We start from the raw sequence: 27898 nt of genomic DNA on the forward strand, positions 1-27898 counted from the left end.
TAACTGCACAACATTGTAATGCACTAAATGTCGCTGAATTTGTACACATCTGAAAGGTTAAAACGGTAATCTTATCTTATGTGCATCTAACCACAGTAACTATTTAAAATTCTTATGGAAAATTTCCAACCAATAACCTACCTTAGTTTTTTTTTTAATTAAATGGAATAGATAATGTGTATATAGTTCCTGGCTCTCTTAGGTCCTCAATCCCTGGTGGCTGCTTTCAGAGTCAAAATGAAAACAATAATTTGTTCTCCCCACAAAAACAGAATATACTGAGCAAAGGAAAACACCAGTCTTTTTCCCCAAATCTTCACAATAGTGGAATTGACATCAAAGTCCAAAGTATTTCACATGGTTTGATTTCTATTACCATGGTGAAATATGCACAACATAAAATTTACCATTTTTACCATTTTACAGTGTACAGTTCAGGGTCATTAAATGCATTCACAATGTTGTGCAGCCGTCACCACCATCCATTTCCAGAACTTTTCATCACATAAAATATGACATCTTGTTACACTCCAGGTGTTTTAATCCACAACAGAGCTCAGGCACAATTATCAATTTGGACTTTGTTCAACCACAGATAAAAAAGGGAGAAAATGGGAGCATGCCCATGAACTCTGTGATGTGTGGTGCTTGCGGCATGACAGGGCTTGGGGTCCTCACACTGCTGCTGTCTGTCCTGCTGGTCTGGGCCAGCTGCCACCCTGTCCCCGGGAGGAAGAACTTCAACAAGCTGCTGCTGATCTCCTTCGATGGCTTCCGCTGGAACTATGACCAGGATGTGGACACCCCCAATATGGACCGTCTGGCCCAGGAGGGCGTGAAGGCCAAGTACCTCACGCCACCCTTTGTGACCATGACCTCCCCATCCCATTTCACCACCATCTCTGGTAAGTTTCAATCTGTAGCCAGTCCACCAATGCTGGTGGAAGCCCCCGTATCTGTCATTCCCTGAAACAGAGCCCAATTTCAGTCAGCCCTTGGGAGAGTGAGGCAATTCATGCAACTGGAAGAAGCACTAGCTTAGAATATTATGGTTTCTAAAACCCTGCTGGCTACAGGGCACCAGCCTGCAGAGAGAATCAAGACTATAGCTGCAGCCTCTCCAGCTCCCATTCCCTGCTCCCCAGGCCCACCCACCCTCCATCCACGTTGGCTAATGTTCTTTCCCAAAACTAAATCATTAAAAAAACTTTATAAAAATAATAAAAAATTAAACTTTAGAGAACTAGATGAGATTAGATGGCTCCCTGGCTTATTATTGAAGAGGTGGAGCAATACTATGGGCCTTTTCTCGGGATTTTTTTGTTTGGTTGGTTTGGGGTTTTTTTTTTTTTTAAAGATTTATCTATTTATTTATTTGACAGACAGAGATCACAAGTCGGCAGAGAGGCAGGCACAGACAGAGAGAGGGGGAAGCAGTCTCCCCGCTGAGCAGAGAGCATGTCGTAGGGCTCCATCCCAGGACCCTGGGATCATGACCTGAGCTGAAGGCAGAGGCTTCAACCCACTGAGCCACCCAGGCATCCCTTTGTTTTTGTTTTTAAAGATTGTATTTCTTTATTTGAGAGAGAGAGGGAAAGCATGCGTGGGGTGGAGGGGCAGAGAGAAAGGGAGAAACAGACTCCCCACTCAGCAGGGAGCCTGACATGGGACTTGATCTTAGGACCCCAGGATCATGACCTGAGCTAAAGGTAGACACAGCCAACTGAGCCACCCATGTGCCCCATCAATATTATCTTTGAAGAGAATTCAAAATTATCTTCTGTGGCCCAGAAAGTCCCATGACCTGGCCCCTGACCCATTCTCCTTTGGCCGCTCTCATCTCTCTTCCCTTCACTCGGTTCTCTCCAGATCACAAAGATAATTTGCTTATGTCTCCACCCAGCCCCCAACTGCCTCAGGGCCTCTGCCCTCACCAGTCTTCACAGATCACCCGGAGCATGTAGTCCAAATGGGGGAGATAGACATTAGACAAGAAGATACACTAACAGATCTCACTGCAACTAGGAGAGGCATTGAGAAGGAAGAGGAGAGTTTCTTCAGAAGACAGCAAGGGAACCTGACTTGAAATTGGAGGTAGGAAAGGCTGAGAAGGAACAGTTGAACTGAGAACTGAAAGAGACCTCAGGAGACAAAGAGAAAGGAAAAGTATTCCAGGCTGAGGGAAGGGTATGTTCAAGGTCTCTGTGAGAGGAAGGATTGTGGTCATTCCAGAATCCCAGTTGCCAAAATGCAATGGATTTCACTGAAGAATAAGAATTGTTTCTGTTCCTCCAACATGGGCCTGAAGCTGGGCATGTGCTAGGTGCTTTGGCTTCTACATCTCCAGTACAAAAGTACTGCAAAGCAAGTGTTGTCCCCATTCCACAGATGAGAAAACTAAAGCTCAGGCTGAAAAACTCATCAGTCACTTGGCCAAGAAGTGGGCAAGAGGGAAGCCAGGTCTGGAACAAGTGTGTCCCTAGCCACCCAGAACTAAGTTCTGCCTAGCTATGAGCCTGGGATCCACATGGATACTACCTCTCATGAGGTAGGGAATGGTGCCTGGCAGGGTGAGCCTCACCCCTACCCAGAGAACCACTCCCTTGGGGTCCATGGCATCTCCAGGAGCCTCTGAAATGAGACAAAACTGCTGGTATGTTTTTCAGAAGAGGGTTTTATCACTTCCATCAGACTCTCAAAGGGGCCCTTGAATCAGAAACTTAAAAAATAAAGCTGAACAACCACTCAGAGGGATATTTGCTGAGAGAGATTTTCCTATATGTAAACTCTTTGAGAGGCAAGTCATTTGGGAACTATTAGTGCCAGGAAACAGGAACTAAATAGCCCTTTTCTGGAGAAAGTGAGTGCTACTTCCCAGTGGCATTAACTTTATAATACTTAAAAGATCTCCCATGGGCAGATTCTGGGTCCCTGAACACTGAGAATATGATGGGCACAAAATATTATAAGGCATGCCCACCTTTTATTTATTCCCAGAAGGTTTTCAATAAGACGATATAAACAGTAGGAGCAAATTTTAAAAATTATAAAATCACTCTAACTCCTCTCCTACACTCATTGCCAGTGGGGAATAGAAATGGGTACAGTTGCAATGCAGGGTAATTTGGCAACAACCAATACAATCAGGAACATACAAATTTTCTTATTTGGCAATTTCACTTGTAGGACTTTATCCTACAGATATATGTATCTGCTGGGTAGAAAACGATGTACAGTGTACATACGAAGTTATTCATTGCATTGGCATTCGTAACCACAGCAAAAATAGAAAACAAGCTAACTAGCCACCCATAAGCGAATGGCTAAATAAAATACCAGACATCCATGGAATGGCAAAATCTGTTACCTTTAAAAGGGAAAATGAGGTAGTTCTTTATGCCCTGATAGGAAGCTATCTCCAAAATGGATTAAGTGACAAAAGCAGGAGGCAAAGAATGTGTGTGTTTATATGTGTTCATATAATATAAATGTACACATATGTGCATACAATTACTTATAGATGTATAGAACCTCTGGATAAATAAACAAGAAACTGGATATACTGGTTCCTCCAGGAAGGGCAGGGGGTGGGAGACTTTGAACTGTAACCCCTGTGTACTTTTTAGATCTTGGACCATGTGAAATATATTACCTATAAATAACAAAATGCTATACACCAAACCACCTTTTTAATTTGCCCACTGTGGAAAGAACATGCTCTTTTGAACCCTCTATTTATAAGCAGACTTGCCATTTATTGAGCAGGTGAACATTCACTCTGCTTCAACTTTAGAAAAGGTTTTCCAACCGCAGCACTATTGACATTTGGGACCAGATTTTTCTCTTGTGGGGTAGGGGGAGTATCATGTGCACTGTGGAATAGCAAGCTCATCCCTGGCCTGTAAACCCCCTAGATAGATGCCAGGAGCACCCCCTCTTTCCAATGTGACAACCAAAAATGTCTCCAGACATCGCCCAATGTCTCCTCAGGGAGCAAACTGGCCTCCAGCCGGAAACCCCTGCCTTGAATGGTAGAACCTAATACCTGGCTTATGAAAATGCTAAGCAGGTACCATCATCATCAAATCTTTCAATTCCTATAATTGTGATTTGAAGTCAGGACAGTTACACTCTTTACAGGTGAGATATCTGGATTCAAAGACATACAAATCTTTTCTGGGACAGAGGTAAGATTCTTACCAACCTCTGGATGGTTACAGACACTGATTTCTCAATCCCTGCCCTCCAGCATGACTATGACCCACCAGTGTCTTTGATTCTATTTATGTAATCATTCCAAACCCCTCTGAATATTGCCCATCCTCATAGCTTTCAGGAAAACAAGTATATATCTTGAGTATGTTGTTAATGAAACAAGAGGCCACCCCGGGCCCAGTAAAATTCCCAGCATTTGTCTTCATGAGCTGGGCTCAAGCAGACCTTTGTATGACTCCAGTATGGGAAAGAATCATCCATAATAGAAAAAATAATGGATAAAATTCATGCTTGCAGCACCCAAAGACCTCATCAGATTCCGTGGTATAGGCCTGACACAAAATACGATAAAGGGGACTCTCTTAGCTCAACAACTAATTAATTGGTATTCTTACGAACACCTCCAGGCAGTTTAACAGGAAAGAGAGGTGATGAGGAGGAACCTGTCACACTGCTTCACTTCTCAGCTGCAATACTACACACAGCTCCAACACAGACTCAGGTCCGAGAAGCCATGTGGCCACTCCTCTAAGCTTCCTAGACAGAGATCAAGGGGCAAGGGCCAGGTGGTCTCAGGCAAGGATCAAGGCCAGGAAAAGCCACGTCCCAGGCACAAGGACCCATGAGCAAGCCTCCCTAAGACAACTGACTTAGCTGCCCAGCATCAGAACTCTGGGCCTCCTACAGCGTCTGCTGCCTTCATCTGGCAGCCGGACCTCCTCATGGCTGGGCGCTGTCAGGTGTATGGATATCTCAGCCCCCACCCCACAGCCAAGGTCACATGGCCCTCATCAGTTTTCCCTGATACTGGTAAAGAAAGTCTTCCTGGAGAGTTTTTTTTTAAAGGGTTTCCAACATATTCATTCCTTCATTCAACAATTATTGTTTGAGCATCCCCTTTAAGACTGTAAGCTGGTACAGTGGCCAACTACACTTAAGTGTTTCCAAGGTCTTGCCACTTAACAGGGCTTGGCCCACGACACAGGCTCATGTCCCCTATGTTCCCAGATCCAACAGATCCCATGGATCTTTTGCGGGGGGCAGGGGTGGTGTTTCCTTTTCTCTGTGGCTCTGCCAGGGAGAAAGATGAAGAGCCATTTCTTGTGGATCCTTCTGCCTTTTTGTTTCCTTTCTATGACAGTTCAGGGAATCTGACAGGCAAATGTGTTCTCACTCAGCTGTGTCCCCCCAAAAACTTTTTCTGCACCCCAGCTCCTCTATGGGACAGAGCTTAGGAGAAATACCCACAGTCCATGCTTCTTCCATGGCATCCTCTCCTTTAAGCAGAGAGGACAAAGTCCTCAGCAAAAAACTGAGGGAGGGAGGATTTCTGAAATGTCCTACCTTATCAGCTCTCCATGTGGGACAATCTACATCCTTACAAAGAATGTGCATTTTTCCTCCAACTATCAGCCCTTGCAGCACCACCTGCAAGAGGTGGAAGTGGGGCACCTATCTAGAACCAAGTTCCCAAGAGCAAAGCAAGCCCTGGCTCTGGGGGAAACATTTTCCCTCCGGTTCCCCAACACTGGGCACTGGGCAGGCCTGCGTGTTAATCAACTTCGCTCCCTCCCCCACGAAATGAGTCATTATAAGATAAGATAAGATGTTTTCTTCTTCCCACCTTTCCCACCTGGCTTCATCACCCCCACCCCCAACACACACACACACACACACACACACACACACACACACACACACACAGGCTTGGCCACAGCTCCTGGAAGTTTCTTGAAATAGAATGACGTATTAGTTTTCTATGGTTGCAGAACCAGTTACCACAAACGTAACGGCTTAGAACAACACCCATGTATTATCCCTCAGTTTCCTCAGCCTGATGGGGCTTTTGATGAGGGTGTGCAGTCCAGCAGTCCAGTACTCAGTCCCAACAAATCACACCTTCACCTGTGGGGTGGCTCATAGGGCATGGGCTCCCTGTGGTTTCAGTAACCACAAGTGCAACAGCCACCTCCCAGCACGTCCCCCCCTACTCTCTCCGAACTGTCCCAATTCCCTTCAGATCTCACCAAAATGAAAAGCCATTCTCTGAGGGTTAGCGGCTCATTCTGCTAGTTTAAATCACCAGATTCCTTCTCCCTCTCCAGAAGCCTGTACTTACTGCTCCATCACTGGTAATGACAGTGAACATTTCTGCAATCTCAGTTTTTATTGCAAAGTGATTGAGGACCAGGGAGAATAACTTATGCTGCTGAAACTAAGGAAATCCCGCCAAGCAAGTGGTGGGTGGATAGGAAGTCTTATGGCAGCAGCATATATTTTTCTCCCCCAAGGAACCTACTGACAGTAAGAAGCTATCACCACCATGATTCAGACAAAGGCTATGGAAAATGTAAGCTGTGATATTATAATTTGACAATCTTAAATCTAGTCAAATAGATATAGATCAGAGGTGAAAAGGGGACTCTGGTAATTGGAGGGTGGTTGAGAATAATAAAAGTGAGGTCCTCTCTGCTCAACATTTTCTCCTTCCTTGAAAGGGTACTTGTTGATAGGATCATTTTCCCTACCAGGCAGAAATTAAGTCTCTCCTAATTCCAGAACCCCTCCAGGGCAACCCCAAAACTAGAGCCATCATTTTGTAACTCTATAGACTGTGTACAGCACCATTCTAGGGAAGTTATTTTCATGAATGCTACGTGGGTAGTATCCCCTGGAGGTGCACAAGGCACAATTTACACAAATGATAAGTTGCTTACATTCTATCCCAAAACCAATTTGTAAGAGGTAAAGATTCCTCACAGATGTTAAAACCCATCATGAATCCATGACTCTCCTTCCACCTGAAACAGGAGCAAAGGAAGCACGGCCAAATGTACTTAGATGATCTTTAAGACTAGGGTCAGGTTCTCAATGTCTCACCACTGACATTTTGGGCCAAATCATTCTTTGTCTTATGGCGGCTGTCCTATGCTTTATAGCGTGTTTAGCAGCATTCTTGGCCTCTGTTCACTAGATGCCAGCAGCATCCCTTCCGTGGTTGTGACAACCAAGTGTCTCCAGACATAGCCACATGTTCCTTAGGGGGGCAAAATCACCCCCTAGTTGAGAAAACTTGGACTAGATGTATAATATACAAATCACATAATCAGAGAGCCAAAGGTCACCCATGTGACTCTAACCAGTAAAAAACACAGAGTTTGAAAGAGGTAAAAGAGATAGGTAAAGGAAATTAAATTCCTGCCGCTGGTAACAATACAAGCCCAGTAGATGTTGTTGGAAACCTAGTTAGAAGATGCTATAGACCTTCATCAGCTCCCATCCTGCTTCCCCAGAAATAACTCTCCATTGAAAAATTCCTCTAAGTCCCAAAACAGTTCCCCCCAAAACACAGATGAACAAAGCAAAGAAACTCACAGATGGAGACAGAAAAGATGTGCTTCCAACATCAGTCATTTCCACAAGAAGGGAAAAATGGAAGTCATGAAAATAATTGAAAAAAAAGGAAGGCTGGAAAACTAGGATTATTTCCTAACTTGTCATGATGCTAATTTCCAACATGTAGAATGTAGATGTAGATGTCTCAGGACTATGGATTACAAAGGAGAAAGTGTCAGCCCAAACACCACAGCAACTGAGACAAAAATCGTGACTGCTCCAAATCCCAAGGCCTTGAGTAAGAGAAGTTGGAAACGCTTGAAACTGACAGCATGGTTGTATTAGTTTCCTGTTGCTGCTGTAACAAAGTACAATAATCTGGGTGGCTTAAAACAACAGAAAGCCTAGAGGCTAGAAGGCCAAAATCAAGGTATCAGTGGGCCATGCTTCCTCCACAAGTTCTAGGGGAGAATCTTTCCTTGCCTCTCCGGGCTCTGGTAGCTGCCAGCATTCCCTGATTTGTGGCCGCACCATTCCAGTATCTGCCTCCATGGTCACACTGCTTCCTCCTTTTCTCTCTGTGTCCTCTCCTCTTCTGCGTCTTATAAAGGGGTTTAGATCCAACATGCATAATCTCTTCATGTTATGATTTTCGGGATGATCTCTTCATGTCAAGATCCTTAACTACATCCATAAAGACCTAGTTTCCAAATAAAGCAACATTCTGGGAATAAGAATATGGACATATAATTTGGGGGGGTATCAATTCAACTCACTATAGTGGTCAGAGGAGAAAATGAAGTGAGGAAAAAAATGCAGAGGACAGATTCCATTTCCATGACAGTGGTTAGTAAGGCAGGACAAGGGTAGAACTGTGTGTTAAAAGAGTTCCCAGGTGGAACTTAAGCACTGCCCGCTGATTCCAGCTACTCAAAGAGATAAAATTTCTGTTTTTGACAGCAGATTAAAGGAAGAGGTGGAGAGTATGAAAGCCCACTCTCTGTTGGCCTAGTTCCTACAGAATCATGCCTCTGCCTTAGGGCCATTCTCAAGCCTTATTCAAGGATAAAATGATTTATGGATAGCCATAATTAAAAAGCAATGTCAAAAAGAAGCAACAACAGCATTTTTTATTTGCACTTACACATGAGCAAGAGCCTTTTCGTAAAATGGGCAAGCTAGGGTTTAATATTCTCTGTCCAAAAAAGGGCTGCCATCATGAGTGCTAGTGTTGGAGACAAGCCAATTCTATAGCAGGAATTGATAAGGTTTTAAATTTTGATTGGCTTACCTGTCCTCATTTCAAGTACTTTTTTTATGGGTCCAGTGGATTATCAATGGGTGGCACTCTGGGTGTGTAAACTTGAGTAAGTGTGGTTTTGAGCATCAGTGGGGGCTGTTTCCCATTCATGTCTTGGCTGTGGTTCTCAATGGGCTTGTCAGCTCAAGAATGAAACACTGGGTTGATTTAAGGTGGTTGGTTGACTTGATTTGGCAACTGCTCTTCCTCACTGATTTCATACTAGCTGGTTAACAAGCTGTTTTCTTCTTTGGTTTTGGGAATGTGAAATTAATGAACCACAAATCAGAAGGAAAATGAAGATATGCTTATAGTTTATACAGTAGATTAATTTAAAGGAATTAGTGAATAACACATAGCAATTCCTCAAATTATTGTTAAATAAATAGATGCATTAAAGTATATCTACACCCAAGTGGACAACCTATAAATATACACTGTTACATCTGAAAATTAGGAACAGAGCAAATGTTTAGAAGAGAGGGGGAGGAACACCCTTATTAAGTTATTAAGTTATGGCATGGTTTCTTTTAATCCCACTAAAATATCTTTTTTCCCAAAAATGACTTCAGACTAAATCAGGTTCTATCTCCTACTTGCTCAGATCATACCTGAACTGGGGCAGAGGTAAGAGGAAGTTTGCTCAGTTAAATTCAACAAATATTTGTTGAATGTCTAATAAGGGTAAATCCCTATGCTTTGTGCCATGGAGATTCCAGAATAAATGAGCCATAACCTTACTCTTAGGAAGCTTGTAAACTAATAGAAAAAAACATATTTGTAGGCAATCATCTGAAATTCAAGAGGAAATGAAATGGATGCTAAGTGGAAAGTATAAGCAGGATGGAATGGCATGAGTGCCATGTGTGCCCAATTCCAATGACACTCCCTGACAGCCCACATCAGTTGCACAGGCACCCATTTCTCATATGATCTGAATGACCATGAAGGTTTGCATCTAGACAGGTCTAATCTAGGTCTACAGTCTAAGTCAGGTCAGTCTGACCTTAGGATAAGGGAATAAAAGGAGTGGTTTTCATCTATCACAAGCCAAGGAATAGCCCAGAACAGTGGCAAAAACCAAAAACTTTGCAAGTTCTAGAGCAGGACTGAGATGATAAGAAAAAGCAAGTCATGCACCATCTCAGCCATTTTTTTTTCATCATAATCAAAAAAGGAAAGAACTTCAGCAGTCTTACTGGGTAGATGCCAAACCCTATTTTTAGTTCAAACTTTGGAACTCTCTCTCAAACCATCTAACAATGGCCAAACTGGTCATTTGTCCACAACAACATAACTGGACAATATTGTTCACTTATTTCCAAGTGCTTATCACGAGAGAAGTTTAGGTCATTAACAAAAACGCACTAAGCAATCTCAGGCTACATAATCCTTTCAGCGGCATAACTGACAATGGATACAACTGGGGCAGGTAATTATAAAACAACCTCTATCTACTTCTACCCAAGCAGGAAACTGCTTAGTTTTAATAGTTAAAAATCATGGCAGATACAAGTGACATTTGAACAATATGGGGGTTAGTGGTGGTAACACAGTCGAATCCATGTATAACTTTTGACTCCCCAAAATTTAACTACTGATAGCCTACCATTGACCAGAAGCCTTACTGATAATATGGACAATTAATACATATTTTATATATTATATTCTATATTCTTACAATAAAGTAAGCTAGATGAAAGAAAATGTTATTAAGAAAATCATAAGTAAGAGAAAATACACTAACAGTACTGTAGTGTATTTATCAAAAACAATCTGTTGTATAAGTGCACCCACACAATTCAAGCCCATGTTGTTCAAGGTTGGACTACATTTGCACTTGCCTTCTATGAGGCTCCAATGTCACCTCCTCTGTGAAGCCTTCCCTGATCCCCTCTTTTCTGTGTTCTCACCGCACTTTATTCAGCATTGGAGCACTCCTCACCAGTTATGTCAGGGAATAACAGCCATAAAACATAGAAATCCTTTCACATTAGCTCAAGGGAAAGGTCTGCCCTGTAAGGCTCTACCAGACAAAGTCAAGCAAAGGAACCAAACGAGAGACGATGGCAAATGGAGTTAGAGTTATGGAGTTAGAGAAACCAGACCTTATGTTTCTGGCTCTCATTAGTCCAGTGTCCTTCCAGTCAGCCCCAGGAACTCTCCTTTCTCTGTTTCACTTGCTCACCACCAGCTTTCTCTTTCTGCTCATGGCCCATCATGGTAGGCTTCTCAGAGCCCACCACCAGATGACTAGTCATTTCATCTCTTGGTTTAAGTCTTGAGAGAGAGAACTGGGTTTCTTACCAACCAACTGAATGTGGGGAGGAGATGCCACATGGTACAAATACGGTGCCTAGACCTGCCTCTCAGCAACGCCTACAAGAAGGGGAATCCTACGAGAAGGTGCCTGCTAGCATTGCAGGTACTCCAGAACATGCTCTCTCTTTTTTTAACTCTCTCTCCCCTAGGCTGTAAATGCCCTGGGACATCAAGGATAATACCTGGCTCAAACGTTTGAGAAAGAGGATTTGGATCCAACACTAGACTTGATGGTTTCCTAAATTCACCCTGCAAGTATTTGGGAAATAAATAAATGTCAGTCTCTGAGAATCAAGAAAAGGGAGTCAAATCTAGCTGGGTTGGTTCCCACACCTGAGAGGCTCAGTTGGGTGAATTTACCCACACTTCGCCATAAATGGCATGGTGTGGGAGTAGGTATTGTACCCTGATTAAAGCATAATTAGCAAGCAGCAGGAATCACGTTCTCTAGGAGAGCTTATCCTACTTCCTTTTTAACTTCCACATCACAGACATTGAAATGACATGGATGACAGACTCTCAGAATGGATAAAGCCGGAAAGGACCTTGGAAATCATTAACTCTCTCATTTTACAGGGAGAAAACTAAGTCCCAGGGAGAAAGCAAGTGCTTACAAGAGCCAAAACCAAACCCGGATGTCCCGTCTCTGAGAGCAGTGCCCCTTCTGTAGCACTGTACTGTAGTAAGGGCTATGTCATCTGACCCTTTGTCATCAGTTCCTTTGCAGCTACTGGAACCCCAGGCATGGTCAACAGTGTTGCCTTCACACAGCTTTCCAGCCTGGTAACTGATTGTCTTCAGAGTTGAAAATGCAGTTATAGTAAAACTGATTGCCACTCCCTGCAGCTGTTCATTTCTTAGCTTTTCCCCTCTTCTGTCTTATTCTACCCACATTCTAGAAGTGGTCCTTAACCAGGATAAACAGCCTAGAGCAACAGGAAGATGGAACCAAAGGGGCAGTGGAAATTTCTGCTGGGTCATTAGTGGTCCCAGCTGCTGGCTGGATGTAGAACATGCCTTTAAGTGTCAGGGTGAAAATAAACCAAACACTATGGAGACAGTTTTCTTTGCACAATTACTGGGACTAACCATGCCACAGAATAGAAGAGTCATGCTCCCTGAACTCATTTTAGGTTAGGTATTTGAAACCTGGGTAACATCTCTTTGAGTGGAAAATGGTTCTGTGATTGGTTCCCAAGCTAGTCTACTTGACTGATATTATAACTGACATCTGGATCCCAGAACCTGGAAGCCAGAATCATTAAGGTCCAGGAGGGGGGAGTTTCTGTGTCCATGGCATCCTCTGCTTCCTCCAATCCTTCCTCCAAATCCTCCCAGTGGCTTTGCTTCCCCAAGATACTGGAGTACTCCAGGCTTTGACAGCTGCCTCTCCCCACTTTGGTCCCTCAGGTGAACTACTGTCAACCCAGATTTTGGAGTAATGGGCAGTCTGCTAGAACTAACCCACATGTATGTGTGAATGACTAACAGTTCCTAAAACAATGGTTCTAACATGTCAGTGGGGTATGTCAGGGGGCACTAGAACCACCTGGAGAGCTTATGAAATGTAGGCTCCCAGACCTCAGTCAAGAAGTGTGAATTCAGCAAGGGCTAGAGTGGAGACCAGGGAATTTGTGAGGGTTTGTTTGGTTGCTTTTTGTTTTGTTTTGTTTTGTTTTTTGAGAGAGAGAGGGAGAGGGAGAGCGAGCGCAGGCATGGACAGAGGGGAAGGGCAGAGGGAGAAGCAGACTCCCTGCTGAGCAAGGAGTCCCACTCGACTTAGGGCTCAATCTTAGGACTCTGAGATCATGACCTGAGCCGAAGGCAGATACCTAACCAACTGAGCCACTCAGGCTCCCCAGGAATTTGTGTTTTTTAACAAGCAGTTCAGTTGATTCTAATGTTGGTGGTATAAAATACCATGGATAAATACTAGAATAGATGAAGTGCCCGATGTTTGTAAATTCCAGTGATTTGTTCTTTACTAGCCAGGAAGAGTCACAAAGAACAGAATCCAGGATTTGCAGGCAAAAAAAAAAAAAAAAAACCAAGGCAAAAGCAAGCTACCCCTGGGTGAACTGTCTCTGTGCTTCCATTTCACCTACTATGATATGGCATGGATCAGCCATGAGAAAGCTCCCACACTATAACAAGGAAATATGCTACAACATGGATGAACCTGGAAAACATAAAGCTAAGTAAAAGAAACCAGACACAAAAGGTCACATATTGTGAGATCTCATTTCTATGAGATGTCCAGAACAGGTAAAACTATAGAGACAGAAAGAAGATTAGAGGCTAGTAGGAGATGGGGGAGTGACTGCTTGAGTACAGTCTCCTTTTGGGGTGATGAACATGCCCTGGAACTAGAAAGAGGTGATTATTGCACAACATTGTGACTATACTAAATGCTACTGAATTGTATACTTTAAAATGTTAATGGAGGGGTGTCTGGGTGGCTCAGTGGGTTAAAGCCTCTGCCTTCGGCTCAGGTCATGATCCCTGGGACTTGGGATCGAGCCCTGCATCGGGCTCTCTGCTCTGCAGGGAGCCTTCTTCCTCCTCTCTCTCTCTCTGCCTACTTATGATCTCTGTCTGTGAAATAAATAAATCAAATCTTTAAATAAATAAATAAAATAAAATGTTAATGGAGAATTTTATGCTATATGAATTTCACCTATTAAAAAAAAAAAAAAAAGCATGGGCTATAACCAAGCCTCCTGGGTTCAAAGGCCAGTTCTGCTACATGATCTTGAGCAAACTCTGTGCCTATTTCCTTAAAGGGGGAAATCTCTAAAAGAGGGGCTATAATAGTAGCCACCTCACAGAGTTGTTGGGAGCATGAGATGAGTTAATCCCCCTATAAATTTAGGAAATGCGTTGGTTTTTATGACATGACAGTAAATATGTACCATACTTTCATCACACAAACACTACCTGCTATTATTCAGGCAACCAAGGCCAGGCAGGTTAGGGGCTTATTTAAGTTCACACTTATGTTCAAAAGCCAAACTGCGGTTGGCACCCAGCTCTCTTGGGCTCTAAGTCCATGGTCTTCCCCTGCTGACCATCCAGTTTGATCCCTGACCAGGAATCTTGACCCCAAAGCCCTATCCCTGACAGCAGCACAACTTATTTTCAGTGCCCCTAAGCATGATCTACCTATAAGACAGAAACACTAAAGCAACAACTGTTTTTGCTTCTTCCCACCTGAAAGCCTTGGCCATCCTAGCGGGATTTTACCCACCATCAGCCTGGCAATGAGTCTGAGCTAGTGGAGAGCTTTCCCTTCTTGGTTCCCGTGACCATCAAGTTCTGGTCACAGTATGTCAGGCATTGATTTAACTTGGAAATAGGAGAAATCGTCACTATCTTATTATAATCAGCAGGGTCACCCAGAGGATTCTGTCCCAGCAGGTAAGGAAGTGTACTCGGCTGTCCCCTTGGATCTTTTGGTTCACTCTTTAGAGTGTCCCCCAACACACACTCCTCTTTTCCCTGGTACAATTTAAGACCACGGGTTTTTTTCTATATTGGTTCAATTCTTATGCTTTCAAGAATAATCTAGCTTAATCACATTCTCCAGCATCTGCTTTCCCTAAGTAGAGAGAAGTAAGTCTATAGCCATTTATGTCTAGAAATCCTTCCTGATTCCGTTGTTTTCCTCAAACAGTATGGGAGTCCTAGGGTAAACCCTGGGATGTTTGCCAAGAATTAGGTCCACTGGATATTCAATATTGAATCAGATCATCACAAGCAGAAGATAAGGAAAATCATCCCACAGGAAATATCCAAATTCTAGGCTCTTACCTTCTAGACACAGAACAACCCAAGTAACCTGGCCTCCCCTTGCCCTGCCTTCCCTTCCATATCAGGTTCCACAGCCAATCCCAGCTTCCTCCAGGACTCTGAGGTCTATTCCAGGAACAGATCCAGTCTGGCAGTTGTGAGATACAATTAGCCCTTCCTTTATGCCTACCAACATTTGCACCTCCAGAAAACCAAGTCAGAAGCCCCAGGGTAGCCACCCCGAGCAAAAATCCCCCAGAAGTAGGCCGACCAGAAGGGTATTGAGAGAGGTCTTAAGATCACTTTGATAGCCCTAGCAGCATCCATTCACAGTACTTATCAGTACCTTCCCTCTTTCATTCCCAAGGTCGCTGGATTGAAGATCACGGAGTCATTCACAACATGATGTTTAATACAGAGACACAATGGAAGTACTCCTTCAAAACTACACAGAACAAGACTGAGTGGTGGGACAATGGTGTTCTCCCCCTCTGGATCACAGCCCAGAGACAGGTACTATCAGAAACCCTAGGTTGGTTTCCAGGGATATTGCCTCTCATTCCTAAGCATGTGGGATGAGGGTTGGAAGCTGTGACCTTGAGAAAGTGACTTAACTTCTCTAAACATGTTTCCCTAAATGCGTAATGGGAATAATGATGATGTGCTTATTTAATAGATTTTATGTAAGCATTAAATGAAATATGCATTTAACCATTATCAATGGATGAGTCTCTATGAGGGCAGAGTCTGGCTGAATCATGATTGTACCTCCAAGGCTCACCATAGGATCTGAACTCAGCAGCCCTTTCATAAATATCTGTTTATACTCTTGCCTCAGACTTAAGCATAAAAGCCCTTAAGAATGAAGCTGACCATTTAATGAATCTTTAGACCATGAAAAGCTCTGAGAACATTCACTTGAAAGGATTCCAGTGGCCATTTACTATTGCTTCAAAAAGGCAGAAATCAGAGCTACATGTTTATAAAAGTCCTTGCCCCAAAACTGCTGTCAGCTTTGTATTTTCTTTTTTTTTTAATATTTTATTTATTTGTTTGATAGTGAGAAAGAGAGAGAGAGAGCACACACACAAGTAGGGGGAGCAGCAGGCAGAGGGAGAAGCAGGCCTTCTGCCAAGCAGGGAGCCTGATTGCCAAGCAGGATCCTGGAATCATGACCTGAGCCGAAGGCAGACACTTAATGACTGAGCCACCCAGGCGCCCCCAGCTTTGTATTTTCTTAAACAGCTTCCACAGTCATCGCTTCAGAATAGAATCTCTCTCCCCAAGACACCACTTTGCTCCAAAGATCCCCTTGCACTGGAGCTCCATCTCTGTGCTCCAGCATACAGAGTGTGTCCTGCTGCAAGGTGGTGCTGTTGCCTCTCAGAAGGCAGGCTGTGGACTTGGACTCCTGGAGAAGGATCTGGCCAGCTCCACCTTTCTCCAGCTGCCTGTCCTTGGGCAAAACCCTCCTCCCTGTGCTTGATTTGCCCCACCCATAAAATGAAGATTGTCAGAGTCCCTGCTTCTTAAGCCCATTACGAAGGTTAACTGAGATAATGCATGTAACATGCTGAAAACTAAATGTTCAAAAACTATTAGTCATTAAAGGAGGCTGAATCATTTTAGCACTTCAGCTGGTCACTACAGCTCTAGCCAGAACTATCCAATGGAACTTTCTTTGATGATAGACATGTTCAACTGTGCATGGTCGAACATGGAAGCCACTAGCCACACGTGGTTATTGAGCCCTTGAAATGTGACTAGTGAGACTGAGGAACCAAATTTTTAATTGCATTTAAATTTTATTAATTTCAATTTAAATCTAAATACCACATGTGGTTAAGGACTACTGTACTGGACAGCATAGCTCTAAATGAATCAGAGGAGGTTGTCAGTGACTCAATCTCAGCTTTATTTTCCCCTTAACTGTTATGCTCTAGATTCCTTTCTCTTCTGTCACATTTTTTTCACTTTAAGGCAGAAACCATGCAAATAAATTCTGCCCCCTCAAGAAAATAACACTAATAACACCTTCTATGTGCCTAGTACTGATTTAAGTGCTTTACATTTATTAATTTATAACAGTTTTATTAAAGACTTTATTTATTTATTTGACAGAGAGAGAACACAAGTAGGCAGAGAGGCAGGCAGAGAGAGAGGAGGAAGCAGGCTCCCTGCTGAGCAGAGAGCCCAATGCGGGACTTGATCCCAGGACCCTGAGATCATGACCTGAGCCTAAGGCAGCGGCTTAACCCACTGAGCCACCCAGGCACCCAATTTGTAACAGTTCTTAAGTAGGTATTAGGATTATGCCCACTTAACAGGTGAGCAAACTTTTTTGTAACTTCTAAAGTTACAAAGCTAGCAAGAGGCAAATCTAAGATTTTAACTCACTCAGAGTTCAGCAACTCTTAACTCTTAACTATAACATAGTATTACTTCCTTGGCTGAAACATTCAGCCATGGGTTTTATAGTGAATCACCTATTTGTCTTGCTCCTAGGGAGGTCTGGGCGGTCTTCATTAATTTAGTGTTCAAAACCCAGGGCCTTTCTAGTCTCTTGCTACACTATTTGTTCATTGGCACAAGGTTTCTGGTAGCATTCTTTCCTGTAGTTTTTCTTATTCATGGTTCTTGTCTCATTGCCATTTATTTTCAGGACGTGTTTCCTTCTGCTCAATTCATAATCAGAGTGTTCTTCCTCTTTGCTGAATTCATAAGTGGTTGTGCAAAAACAGGATCTGGTGCAGGGCCAGACGATTGACAACACGCCATGGGTTTGGCAAATGAAAATCAAGCTGGTATATCTCATTCTACCACTGACATCTCCTGCAATGGGACAGGGCCACTGGCCAGCTCCCCGAGGAGTTGGCAGGAAAGCTGCTGCAATCAGAGCAAACCTGTGGCCCTAGGTCAGCCCCATAGTAACAGCATACCAAATGGCCCTAAATGTCATTCAGGGGTCCATCTATATTACCAGGCAGAACTATAATGGAGTGGCCTAACCTCTAACCATTACTGGGAAAATCCATCCTTCTCCATGTGGGCTTTGTGGAGATTGATGCATCCACCTTTAATAGGACTAAAATGTTTTCCTTCCATGACATTAATGCTGCCAGAGTCTAACAAGATACATAAGAACTGACATGCGTTGTGGATGATGCCTAAAAGATGGGATTCCTGGCCACCTTTGAGTCCATTATTCACATCCAAGAACATATCCACACTCCAGCAGGACTTCAGTAATGGTCAGGGGATAAACAGAGAGGGTCCATTCAAAGCAAGCTCAGATTTTAAATGAATATGCCTGATAACGGAATATAATTAATGGCTGAAGTGGTTCACCAAGTTAAGAAGTCCTAATCCTCAGAGAAGGGCAGGCAGCCATGACTTTAAGACCCAGGAAAACCATAAAAACCTAGGAGCATGTATTACCTTTCTGTGGAGGAGCTATAGAGCATATTAAGGAGTGAAATTGTGGGGGATAATCTGAGTGAGAACCCCATGGCTTCCAAAAGTCTGTATCAGGACCATGGTAGGCTACAACCAGGAGGGGATTTGGAGAGAAGGTGGGGAAGGCAGCTATGATTTTCATTGTAAACCAAGTCTCATAGACAATAGCTTCCGAACTTGGAAGAGCTGTGAGCAGGATGGTGCCAGCTGCTTCTGCCTAGAGCATTAATAACAAGATAATTCATTCCAATATTAGCCCAAACCATGTCTTTATTATGCATCATAAAGGTTCTAAGAATAATGATCTGACCTGTGAAAGGGTGTGGGAGGGGGAGAAAATAGAATCTGGGCTGTCTGGCTCCTTCTGTTCAGTGACTCCTCTAGAGCCCAGAAAAGCAATGAAAACAACTCAGATCAACCTTGACTTCTGAATTTCACATACATAGAGTCCATGTCTTTCTACCCAATCACTTCCTAGAAGGAGGAACTCCTTTCCCTAAACCATACATACTTTCTTTTTTTTTTTTAAGATTTTATTTATTTACTTGACAGACAGAGATCACAAGTAGGCAGAGAGGCAGAGAGAGAGGAGGAAGCAGGCTCCCTGCTGAGCAGAGAGCCCGATGTGAGGCTCCATCCCAGGACCCTGGGATCATGACCTGAGCTGAAAGCAGAGGCTTTAACCCACTGAGCCACCCAGGCGCCCCAAAACCATACATACTTTCCACCAAAGCACAACCATGATGAAATGTTCAGGGGCCTTCCTAAAACATGTGTACCTTGTGACTATCCACTCTGTCCTAAAGGAAGAGACAAGACAAAACGCAAAACCAAACTGAAACTTCTGTTCTAATGATTAGTTCTGAGGAGTTTGGTGGACTCTGTACAAAATCAAAGGATATTGCCTATAGGAAGTACCAACTCTTGTTTTAAAAAAGCAACTTAAGAGTAATAGCCACATTGATGCAACACTACACTAAGGGAGAATAATGAACCTAATAAAACCAGTGATTTTCCAATTGCTATTGCTACTGGAAACACTGATTATGCTAATTAAAGGGTAGAATAGTAAATACCCACTCTTTTGCATCCAATTAAATGCTCAGATTATTTCTCAGAAGTATTTGTTGAAAATAGCACTTTTGATTATCCCGGGTCCCAAATAAATAGAGTCGTGTGTGTGTGTGTGTGTGTGTGTGTGTACACACTCAAACATACATTTCTTTCTGGAGCTTCTTTCATGTAACAGTTTAACTCTTAAAATCCCTAGGGGGCAAAGTGAAAAAAAAAATCACAGTTTCCTAAGACTATAGCTTGAAATATCTTTAAAGAAGGTGTGTGTTGAGGGCGCCTGGGAGGCTCAGTTGGTTAAGCGACTCCCTTTGGCTCAGGTCATGATCCTGGAGTCCCGGGATGGAGTCCCACATCGGGCTTCCTGCTCAGCAGGGAGTCTGCTTCTCCCTCTGACCCTCCCCTTTCTTATACTCTCTCTCTCTCTCATTCTCTCTATCTCTCAAATAAATAAATAAAATCTTTTAAAAAATAAAAAGAAGGTGTGTGTTGAGAACACAGCACAAGAAAACAATTTCAAGTTAGGAACTTTTGAGATTTAACATGCAAACATCAAGAAGTCAACTGGATATGCAGAACTGCCTAAGTCCCTCAGAATGCCAATGTCAGCTTATTCTAGATAATAAAATAGCCAGTCAAATTATGTTCTACAAAATGTTGAAAGTTTTATCCTTCCAGTCAATTCCATACTTCAGAGCAAAGTCAATTTATATTAAGTTAAACAAAGTACCACCGTTAAAAACTGAGAATTATGAGTAATGCCAATCAGAAATGCAATAAATAAATATTAGAGGATTTGCAAGTTAAAGCAACCATAGAAATTCTATTATCAAATATGAAAATGTGTTGCCTGAAGAGATTACAAATAAGATGCTAGAACCCCAAAAAGAAAGAGCTTCTGTAGCTCTTTACATAAGTTAATCAGGAGTGAGAATAGGATGGGTTTTGCACCCACAAAAGGAGATGTGATTCAGCATTCATTCAAAATCCACTTAACCAACAATTACCACCTACTCTGAGCCAGGCCTGTTCTATGTCCCAGAAAAAGAGTGGTCAATAAAATCAACATGGCCCCTGATCTCATGGAACTCACACTCTAAGGAAGGGAAATAGACAGTAAACAAGAAACACATTAAGATCATTTCAGATTGGGTAAAGTACTTTAAAGAAAATAAAATTAAATCACATGATAGAAAATGAATGCTGGAGGCCAGAGGGCCCAATGTTTCACCTATAGCAGTAGATAACAGAGCTTCTGGAGCCTTGAAAAGTATTTAGCATTAAAACTTCTATCTTGGGGCAACTAGATGGCTCAGTCATTTAACAGCTACCTTTGGCCCAGGTCATGATCCCAGGGTCCTGGGATCAACACCCTCATCAGGCACCCTGCTCAGTGGGAACCCTTGTTATCCTTCCCCCACTTCCCCTGCTTATGTTTTCTCTCCCACCATGTTTTTCTCTGTCAAATAAATAAATAAAATCTTTAAAAAAAAAAAAAAAAAAACTTCTATCTTGGGGTACAGCGGCTCCATTGGTTGAGTGTCTGCCTTCAGCTCCGTTATGATCCCAGGGTCCTGGGATTGAGGTCCACGTCAGACTCCCTGCTCAACAGGAAGTTGGTTTCCTCCTCTTCCTCTGCCCCCACTGCTTCCTTGTGCTCACACTCTCTCTCTAATAAATAAATAAAATTCTTTTTAAAAATTTTCTATCTTATTTCAAGCTTCCTAAATGCAGAGCCTGAGGCAGGGATTTGGTGAATATAAGGCACTAAGGGAGAGTTTCAGGAGATGGGAGTGAGGGAAACTGACAGGATAGGATTTGAAAGAAGAGAAGGGAGCTGTGGTTGCAGTTAGAGATCAGCTTCAGCCTAATCCCACAGAGCTCTGGAGCATTAAATTACACCCCCATGCTATCCCATCCTGACGCAAGGAAGCTGGTCTTTGGTCCTCCTATCAGTCAATCACTGGCCATAGGCACCTGGAGTGAAGAAGCAGTATGGAACACCTTACCAAGTAAAGCAAGATTTGGCCACTTAGCTGAAGGTAATTTTCCAGAACATGGAACAGCTGAAGTGAATGTGAGTGCACTGGCCCAAAAAGGGGATCTGGGTAGAAAACCAACAGCATCCCTCACAACTTCCAAATTGCTTTCCTGCTTCTCTCTCTCAAACAGTACATTGTAAGTTTTGTCATTACTCGTGGATATAATTTTCTGCTCATTTGTCAACCAAATAGCCACAACCCAGGTGCCATTATCCCAAAAATCTTCCTGGTCATTTATGCTCCATACCAAATCAATATAGTGACATCACCCTTAGTTCTACTAAAATCAATGAACTTTTGTGTTTTTCAGAACATCCAAATATTGGGTGGTAGAGGAAGTGTCACAGTACAGCCTTCAAGCTAATAGTTTTACTGAGACAAAGGAAAGTACTTGCTCCCCAGATAAGTAGGACATTCATTCATTAAACCAAAATCCACTGAGCCCCTACTATGTGCCATGTCCTGATCAATGAGCTGCTTTACAACAACAGGACTTAGTGAGATGTGCCCATCTCATTGTTAATTCATTGGTGAGCAAACATAAAATTCTTTTTTTTCCTAACAGTTTTACCAAACTTTGTCAACAGCCACCTTTCTGCTTGGGGGATCACTTAAGAATATTTTCATTACTTTGAAATCGTGTGTGTTGTTAAAACAACCTGATTTGTGGTCCAAAGCTTTCCTCTAGCCCTTATTCCTCCTCCTCAGAAGTCACAAGATCAAATCTCTTTGGCTCTGACTGGGACATAGGCCCAAGGCTGACCCAACTGCTGTGGCCAGTGGAAGTAGTGTCCTCTGATTGGCCAGGCCACAACCAAATCCCACCTCTGGAGCCTGATGTGGAAATAACACATCCCAAATCAGCCATGAAGCAAGGGCAGAGTCTCTAGGGGAAGTCAGGGTTCTCTGAACCATTGGAGGGGGAGTGGGTGCTGGGCTGGCAAACATATTAAGTGTTCACTACACACATCGGGGAGGGCTTTGTGGTGGTTTGCTATACCTGGAAGCAAAGAAAAGAATGCCTACCACATGCCAAAACACAACCTCTACCACTTTATCTTAAAGTTAGCTGACTTAATCCTCACAAAAATAACATCAACTTTTTGGCATTTTACATGTGGAAACACGAAATATAAGAGATTAAAGAATTCACTCACCATCACGAAAACAGAATGTACCATTTTTCCTCCATTCCAAGGAACTTCTTTTCATTTTGCCGTCTCTGAAGCTGGAGTGCATCTTACAATCAGTGGAGTATCATGGTTTCACTGGCAGCACTTTTTTTTTAGTAGCACATAAAATAATAGCATGTCTTGCAATGGTGTTATAGATTTGATGAGACCCTGGTAAAGCCAGGAATGAAGTCCAACGCCATCTGATTCCAAGGCTCCCATGTTCTCTATGTCTCTGGACTAGGGCAGGAACATCAACAAGCCAGGCTTCACTTGTTATGAAAAAGATATGAGAAACAGTCCTGATAGAATTTTCTTCTTATCCTTGCAGGGGAGGAAGACAGCATCATTCCACTATCCTGGAGGAGGTGCGAAGTACAAAGGAGAGGCTGTCCAGCGGTCCCTGGTAGAGTCTTACACTCACCCAGACAGCAATGAGACAGAGTGGAGGGAGAACATTGACATTGTCATGAATTGGTTCACTAAGGAAGATTTTGACTTTGTAACTCTGTACTATGGAGAGCCAGATAATGTGGGACACAAATTCGGGCCTGAGACAGAGAACAGAAGGGTGATTATTCAGCAAATCGACAGAACCATCGGGTACCTAGTGGAAGCCATTGAGAGGCACAGCTTGACCAAGAACCTCAATGTCATCATCACATCAGACCACGGCATGACCACAGTGAAAAAGGAGCCCAACGTCACTGAGATCCTCTTGACCAACTACATTAAGTTCAGGGATTTAGTCAAATTTGACATTGTGGATTATGGTGGCTTTGGGATGCTCCTGCCCAAACCAGGGCAAGAGGAAGCCGTTTACCAAGCGCTGAAGAATGCACACCCTCATCTCAATGTGTACAAGAAGGAGGAATTCCCAGAACGCTTCCATTTTGCTAAACACCAGCGGGTCCTGCCAATCGTGATGTATGCTGACTCTGGTTATAACATCAATGGGGTGAGTTGATTCTAAAATGAATAAAGTCATCTTAGGTCTTGGAGACAGCCTCTAGAGAGGAACAGGTCTGAAAAAAAATGAAAATATAAGTTGTAATCCACTGTTTCCTAAGTGTTCCCCATCCCCAACCCCACATCCCACCCAACCAACCCTGTTCCATGTTACCACTATGTAATAATAATGACAATATCCCTCCCTGACCAAGGCCCTGTTCAGGGCTGTACTAAAATTTTAACATTAATTATTTCATTTTTGTTTTCCCAGCCCCTAAAGATATTCTTATCTCCCCCATTTTAATGAGAATAAACCAAAGCTAGAGAGAAGTGATTTGGGATTAAAAGTAGATCCACCAAAAAACCCACCTGCTGGTTCCCCTTTGCACATATCAAAACTAATAATGAAAATAATAAGCAACCCTGTTCACAAAATTATACACAAATGCTCATAGCAGCATGATTCAAAATGACCAAGAAGTGAAAACAACCCAATTGCCCATCAGTTGATAAGTAGATAAATGAAATATGATATATCCATACGATGGAATATTATGTTGCCATTAAAAGGAACAAAGTAGGGGGTGCCTGGGTGGCTCAGTGGGTTAAAGCCTCTGCCTTTGGCTCAGGTCATGATCCCAGGGTCCTGGGATCGAGCCCCACATCAGGCTCTCTGCTCTGTGGGGAGCCTGCTTCCTCCTCTCTTTCTCTGCCTGCCTCTCTGCCTACTTCTCTGCCTACTTGTGATCTCTGTCTGTCAAATAAATAAATAAAATCTTAAAAGAAAAAAAAAAGGAACAAAGTACTGATACATGTTATAACTTGAATCAATTGTGAGAATACTATGATGACGGAAAGAAATTAGATTCAAAGGACGACATACTGTATGATTCTATTTAAATGAAATGTTTAGAATAGGCAAATATATAGAGAGAGATCACAAATTTGTGGTTGTCTAGAATAGGGAGTTGATGTCAGGAGAAAATGAGGAGTGACTGCTGAAGGATACAGGGTTTCTTTTTGGGGTGATGAGTGTTCCAAAATTGATTGTGGTGACAGTTCCACACCTCAGAGAAAAATTTTAAAATCTTCAAATTGTACATATGGTATACAAATCATATCTCAACAAAGCTGTTATGAAAAATAAGCAAATCTAAAGAAGAAAATACCAAAATCAAGGCTAATTGTGAGACATAAGTGAGGTGGTCTGGTGTTTGTAAACTACCAACTAATAATTCATGGCAGAACAAAGTTTAGGTGATATTTAAACATCACATGACAGAAGACCATCCCAGGTATAGCTTGGAGAATGCTTGTCCTAGGCTACGGACAGGAGTTAAACATTATAATCATGTCTGCAATCTGTATACTCCCATATTGCTACAAATTCAGAGTATAACAGGTTTGAGAAAACTCATAAGGTTATTGTTTAATATTGGTGGAAATAGTCACAACAAAATGCAATAATTTATTGATATTTTGCAATCTCTCACACAGCCCAGAACACTGACGATATGTGCCCAAAGCTAAGGTCTTGCCAAGAAGAGATTCTACAGTCACTGGCCTCTTTGTAAGCCTGGTTCATGGCATAACAAGCTGAGAGTGAGGTGAAGGGATTTAATGCAATAGTCACATTCCCAACAGAACCAACCAGCTTTGAGGGAATAGAGAACATTCCGAACTGGCCGTTAGGCAGAAAATTCTTGGAATCTCAGTGCCTCTCACTGAATACACTTCTCAGATCCCCATCCACCTGCCTGCTTTGGTGTGCACAGTGAAGTAGGTGTTCCTCTTCTCTCTTTAGGATTGAGGAGCTTGCAAAACACATGAGGCCATCACCGGAGATACTGTATTTGAGCTTATTATTATTATTATTGTCAGTATTATCTTCTTGCTGTGTCTAATGGCTATGCTTTCTTTATTCTCTTTCTTAAAGATCTTTCATTCCTTCCTCTTTGGCACTGCAGAGCAGTGTGCTTCCTTGTCATTTAAATTTTCAAAGATCTCATGGATCTGACATGCATGACATAAGGATAGTTTTCTTTCAGGGGACTGGAATCTAAAATAGTTTTTTTGTTATTATTTTTCAGCGACTTATAATATATTTCAACAAGGGAGATCATGGCTTTGATAATGTCCACATGGACATGAAGACCATATTCAGAGCTTTTGGGCCAGATTTCAAGAAGAATCACATAGCTGAGCCTTTTGACAGCATCCACATCTACCCACTCATGTGTAAGCTTCTGGGGGTTACCCCTGAACCCCACAATGGCTCCCTGGCCATCACCCAGGAAATGCTTGTGGACTCATATGACCAGCAGTCAGGTGAGATACAAAAACAACCAACAGAAAATTGATAGCGTGCTCTGTCCTGAGAAAAGAATCAAAAGGTTGCGGGGGTGGGGTTTAGTGGCAGAATCAAGCAGAATAATCCTGTTTCCCGGATAGCTTCGGTGCCCCCAGGGCAAGACAGCTGCAGCTCTAAACAGATAGAGGAGGAAGTAGGGAATCCCTCCACATGTTGGTGGCATTTCACATAGTGCCTTTGGGGCAAAAGGAAGCCTCTGTATAGAAAATGTCAAGCAATAATCCTTGTCCTCAGAAATCGCATGCAGTCTGTACTCTGACTCCCCTTCTAGATACAGAAAAGCAACCTTCATTCAACAACTCAGTCCTTGCTGGTGCCTGAAAGAAAGCTGCTCAAAGGGGAAGAATGAAGCCTTACCATTCCACTCACTGCTGAAAAAAGGGGGAAGGAGGTGGTTCCTGTAAATAAGGTTGCTAATTCTTAAGACTTCAAAATCTTAAATGTGAACGATATAAAGGAAGAATGGAATCATCTCTGAGAATTCAGTTATTTGCAAACACTGGCCAGCTTTTCTTCTGCGGAAAGAAACTTAGGCACGGCTCAGTGATTTTTCTTTCTTTTTTTTAAAGATTTTATTTATTTATTTGAAGAGATCACAAGTAGGCGAAGAGGCAGGCAGAGAGAGAGGAGGAAACAGTCTCCCCACTGAGCAGAGAGCCCCATGCGGGGCCCAATCCCAGGACCCTGGGATCATGACCTGAGCCAAAGGCAGAGGCTTTAACCCACTGAGCCACCCAGGTGCCCCATCAGTGATTTATTATAATTAAAATAACTTTGCTCAATTAGAACAGAGTACATAGGACACCCTTTTCACTCTAAGCCACTGTCCATGATCTTCTTGTGAACTTCCAGGAAGCAGCCATTTTGTAGGAATCTAATTAAATGAATGTCAATTCACCAAATTAGTTAGGATTTTTTAAGTTTTAGAGTGTTGCTAGAACTATTTGGCCCCTGCCGCTGTCTCATAGCCCACTGGGAGCCTGCGGTAAGGTCTTTGGCTATTGTCAGTTATTGATAAGCAAAATGTCCCACCAACTGATGATTCTCAGCAAATTGGCTTTTAGCAAATTGGTCACTTGGCAAAGTGGTCATTAGGAAAATGGGTCATTTGGTGAATAGGTCGTTTAGTAAATCGGCTTTCAACGACTTGCCCTACAAGGTTTCTTTACAGTGAGCACTTTCTTGGGTTAAATGTACATTTCATTTCCATAGTTAATATTCACCAGAGCCTGGATGGAAAACTTCCCACGGATCCAGGAGCAGCCAGAAAAGCCTCTTAATAATCAGACAATTAAAAACCATCTGATATTTTATCAGGAGCGGAGACACAGAAGACATTGGCTCTTCAAAAGGCAGTGCTTGGTCTTGCGATTGTCACAGGAGTTCTTGCAGTTCTGTTTGTTGCTAGCGTGACATACACCGCTATTCATCGGAAAAAGAAGTGAGTGTTCTTTGGGTTTCCTGTGGTTAATCAGGGCACATTGTAATAATCCACTTCAACCACTTCCTGCAAGCCAAAGAGGATCCAGCACTTTGAGAATCCAGCAACAAGGCCAGGTTTATGATTTGCGACCTAAGCAATCACTCAAAGCCCAAGGCTCGGAAGAGCCCCCAATCTGGTTTAATAATCTACTGTCACCATTTCAGAATTCTTGATTTTTTTAACAAGGACCCTGCATTTTCATTTTGTACTGGGCCTCCCAAATTACATACCAGTTGTATTAGTTTTCCGCGGCTGCCATAACAAATTACCCCAAACTAGCTGGCTTAAAACAACAGATACTATCTCATAGACCTGGAGGGTAAACGGCCAAAATCAAGGTGTCAGCAGGGCCAGGCTCCCTCTAAAACATATAGGGGAGAATCCTTCCTT

At 42.8% G+C, this 27898-nt stretch overlaps 1 protein-coding gene across 1 annotated transcript; it reads left to right on the forward strand.

The window, feature by feature from the left end:
- Positions 1–655: 655 nt before the first annotated feature.
- LOC309854284 (ectonucleotide pyrophosphatase/phosphodiesterase family member 7-like) lies at positions 656–27470 on the forward strand (the record flags this gene model as incomplete). Its single annotated transcript, XM_082713180.1, has 5 exons — positions 656–905; positions 15330–15475; positions 23035–23661; positions 25745–25982; positions 27343–27470. The coding sequence occupies 5 exons, from the start codon at positions 656–658 to the stop codon at positions 27468–27470; spliced, it is 1389 nt and encodes a 462-aa protein (XP_082569306.1).
- Between the last annotated feature and the right edge of the window lie 428 nt (positions 27471–27898).

This window comes from Mustela nivalis, assembly GCF_964662115.1.
Source record: "Mustela nivalis genome assembly, chromosome: 19".
Taxonomy (NCBI): Eukaryota; Metazoa; Chordata; class Mammalia; order Carnivora; family Mustelidae; genus Mustela; species Mustela nivalis.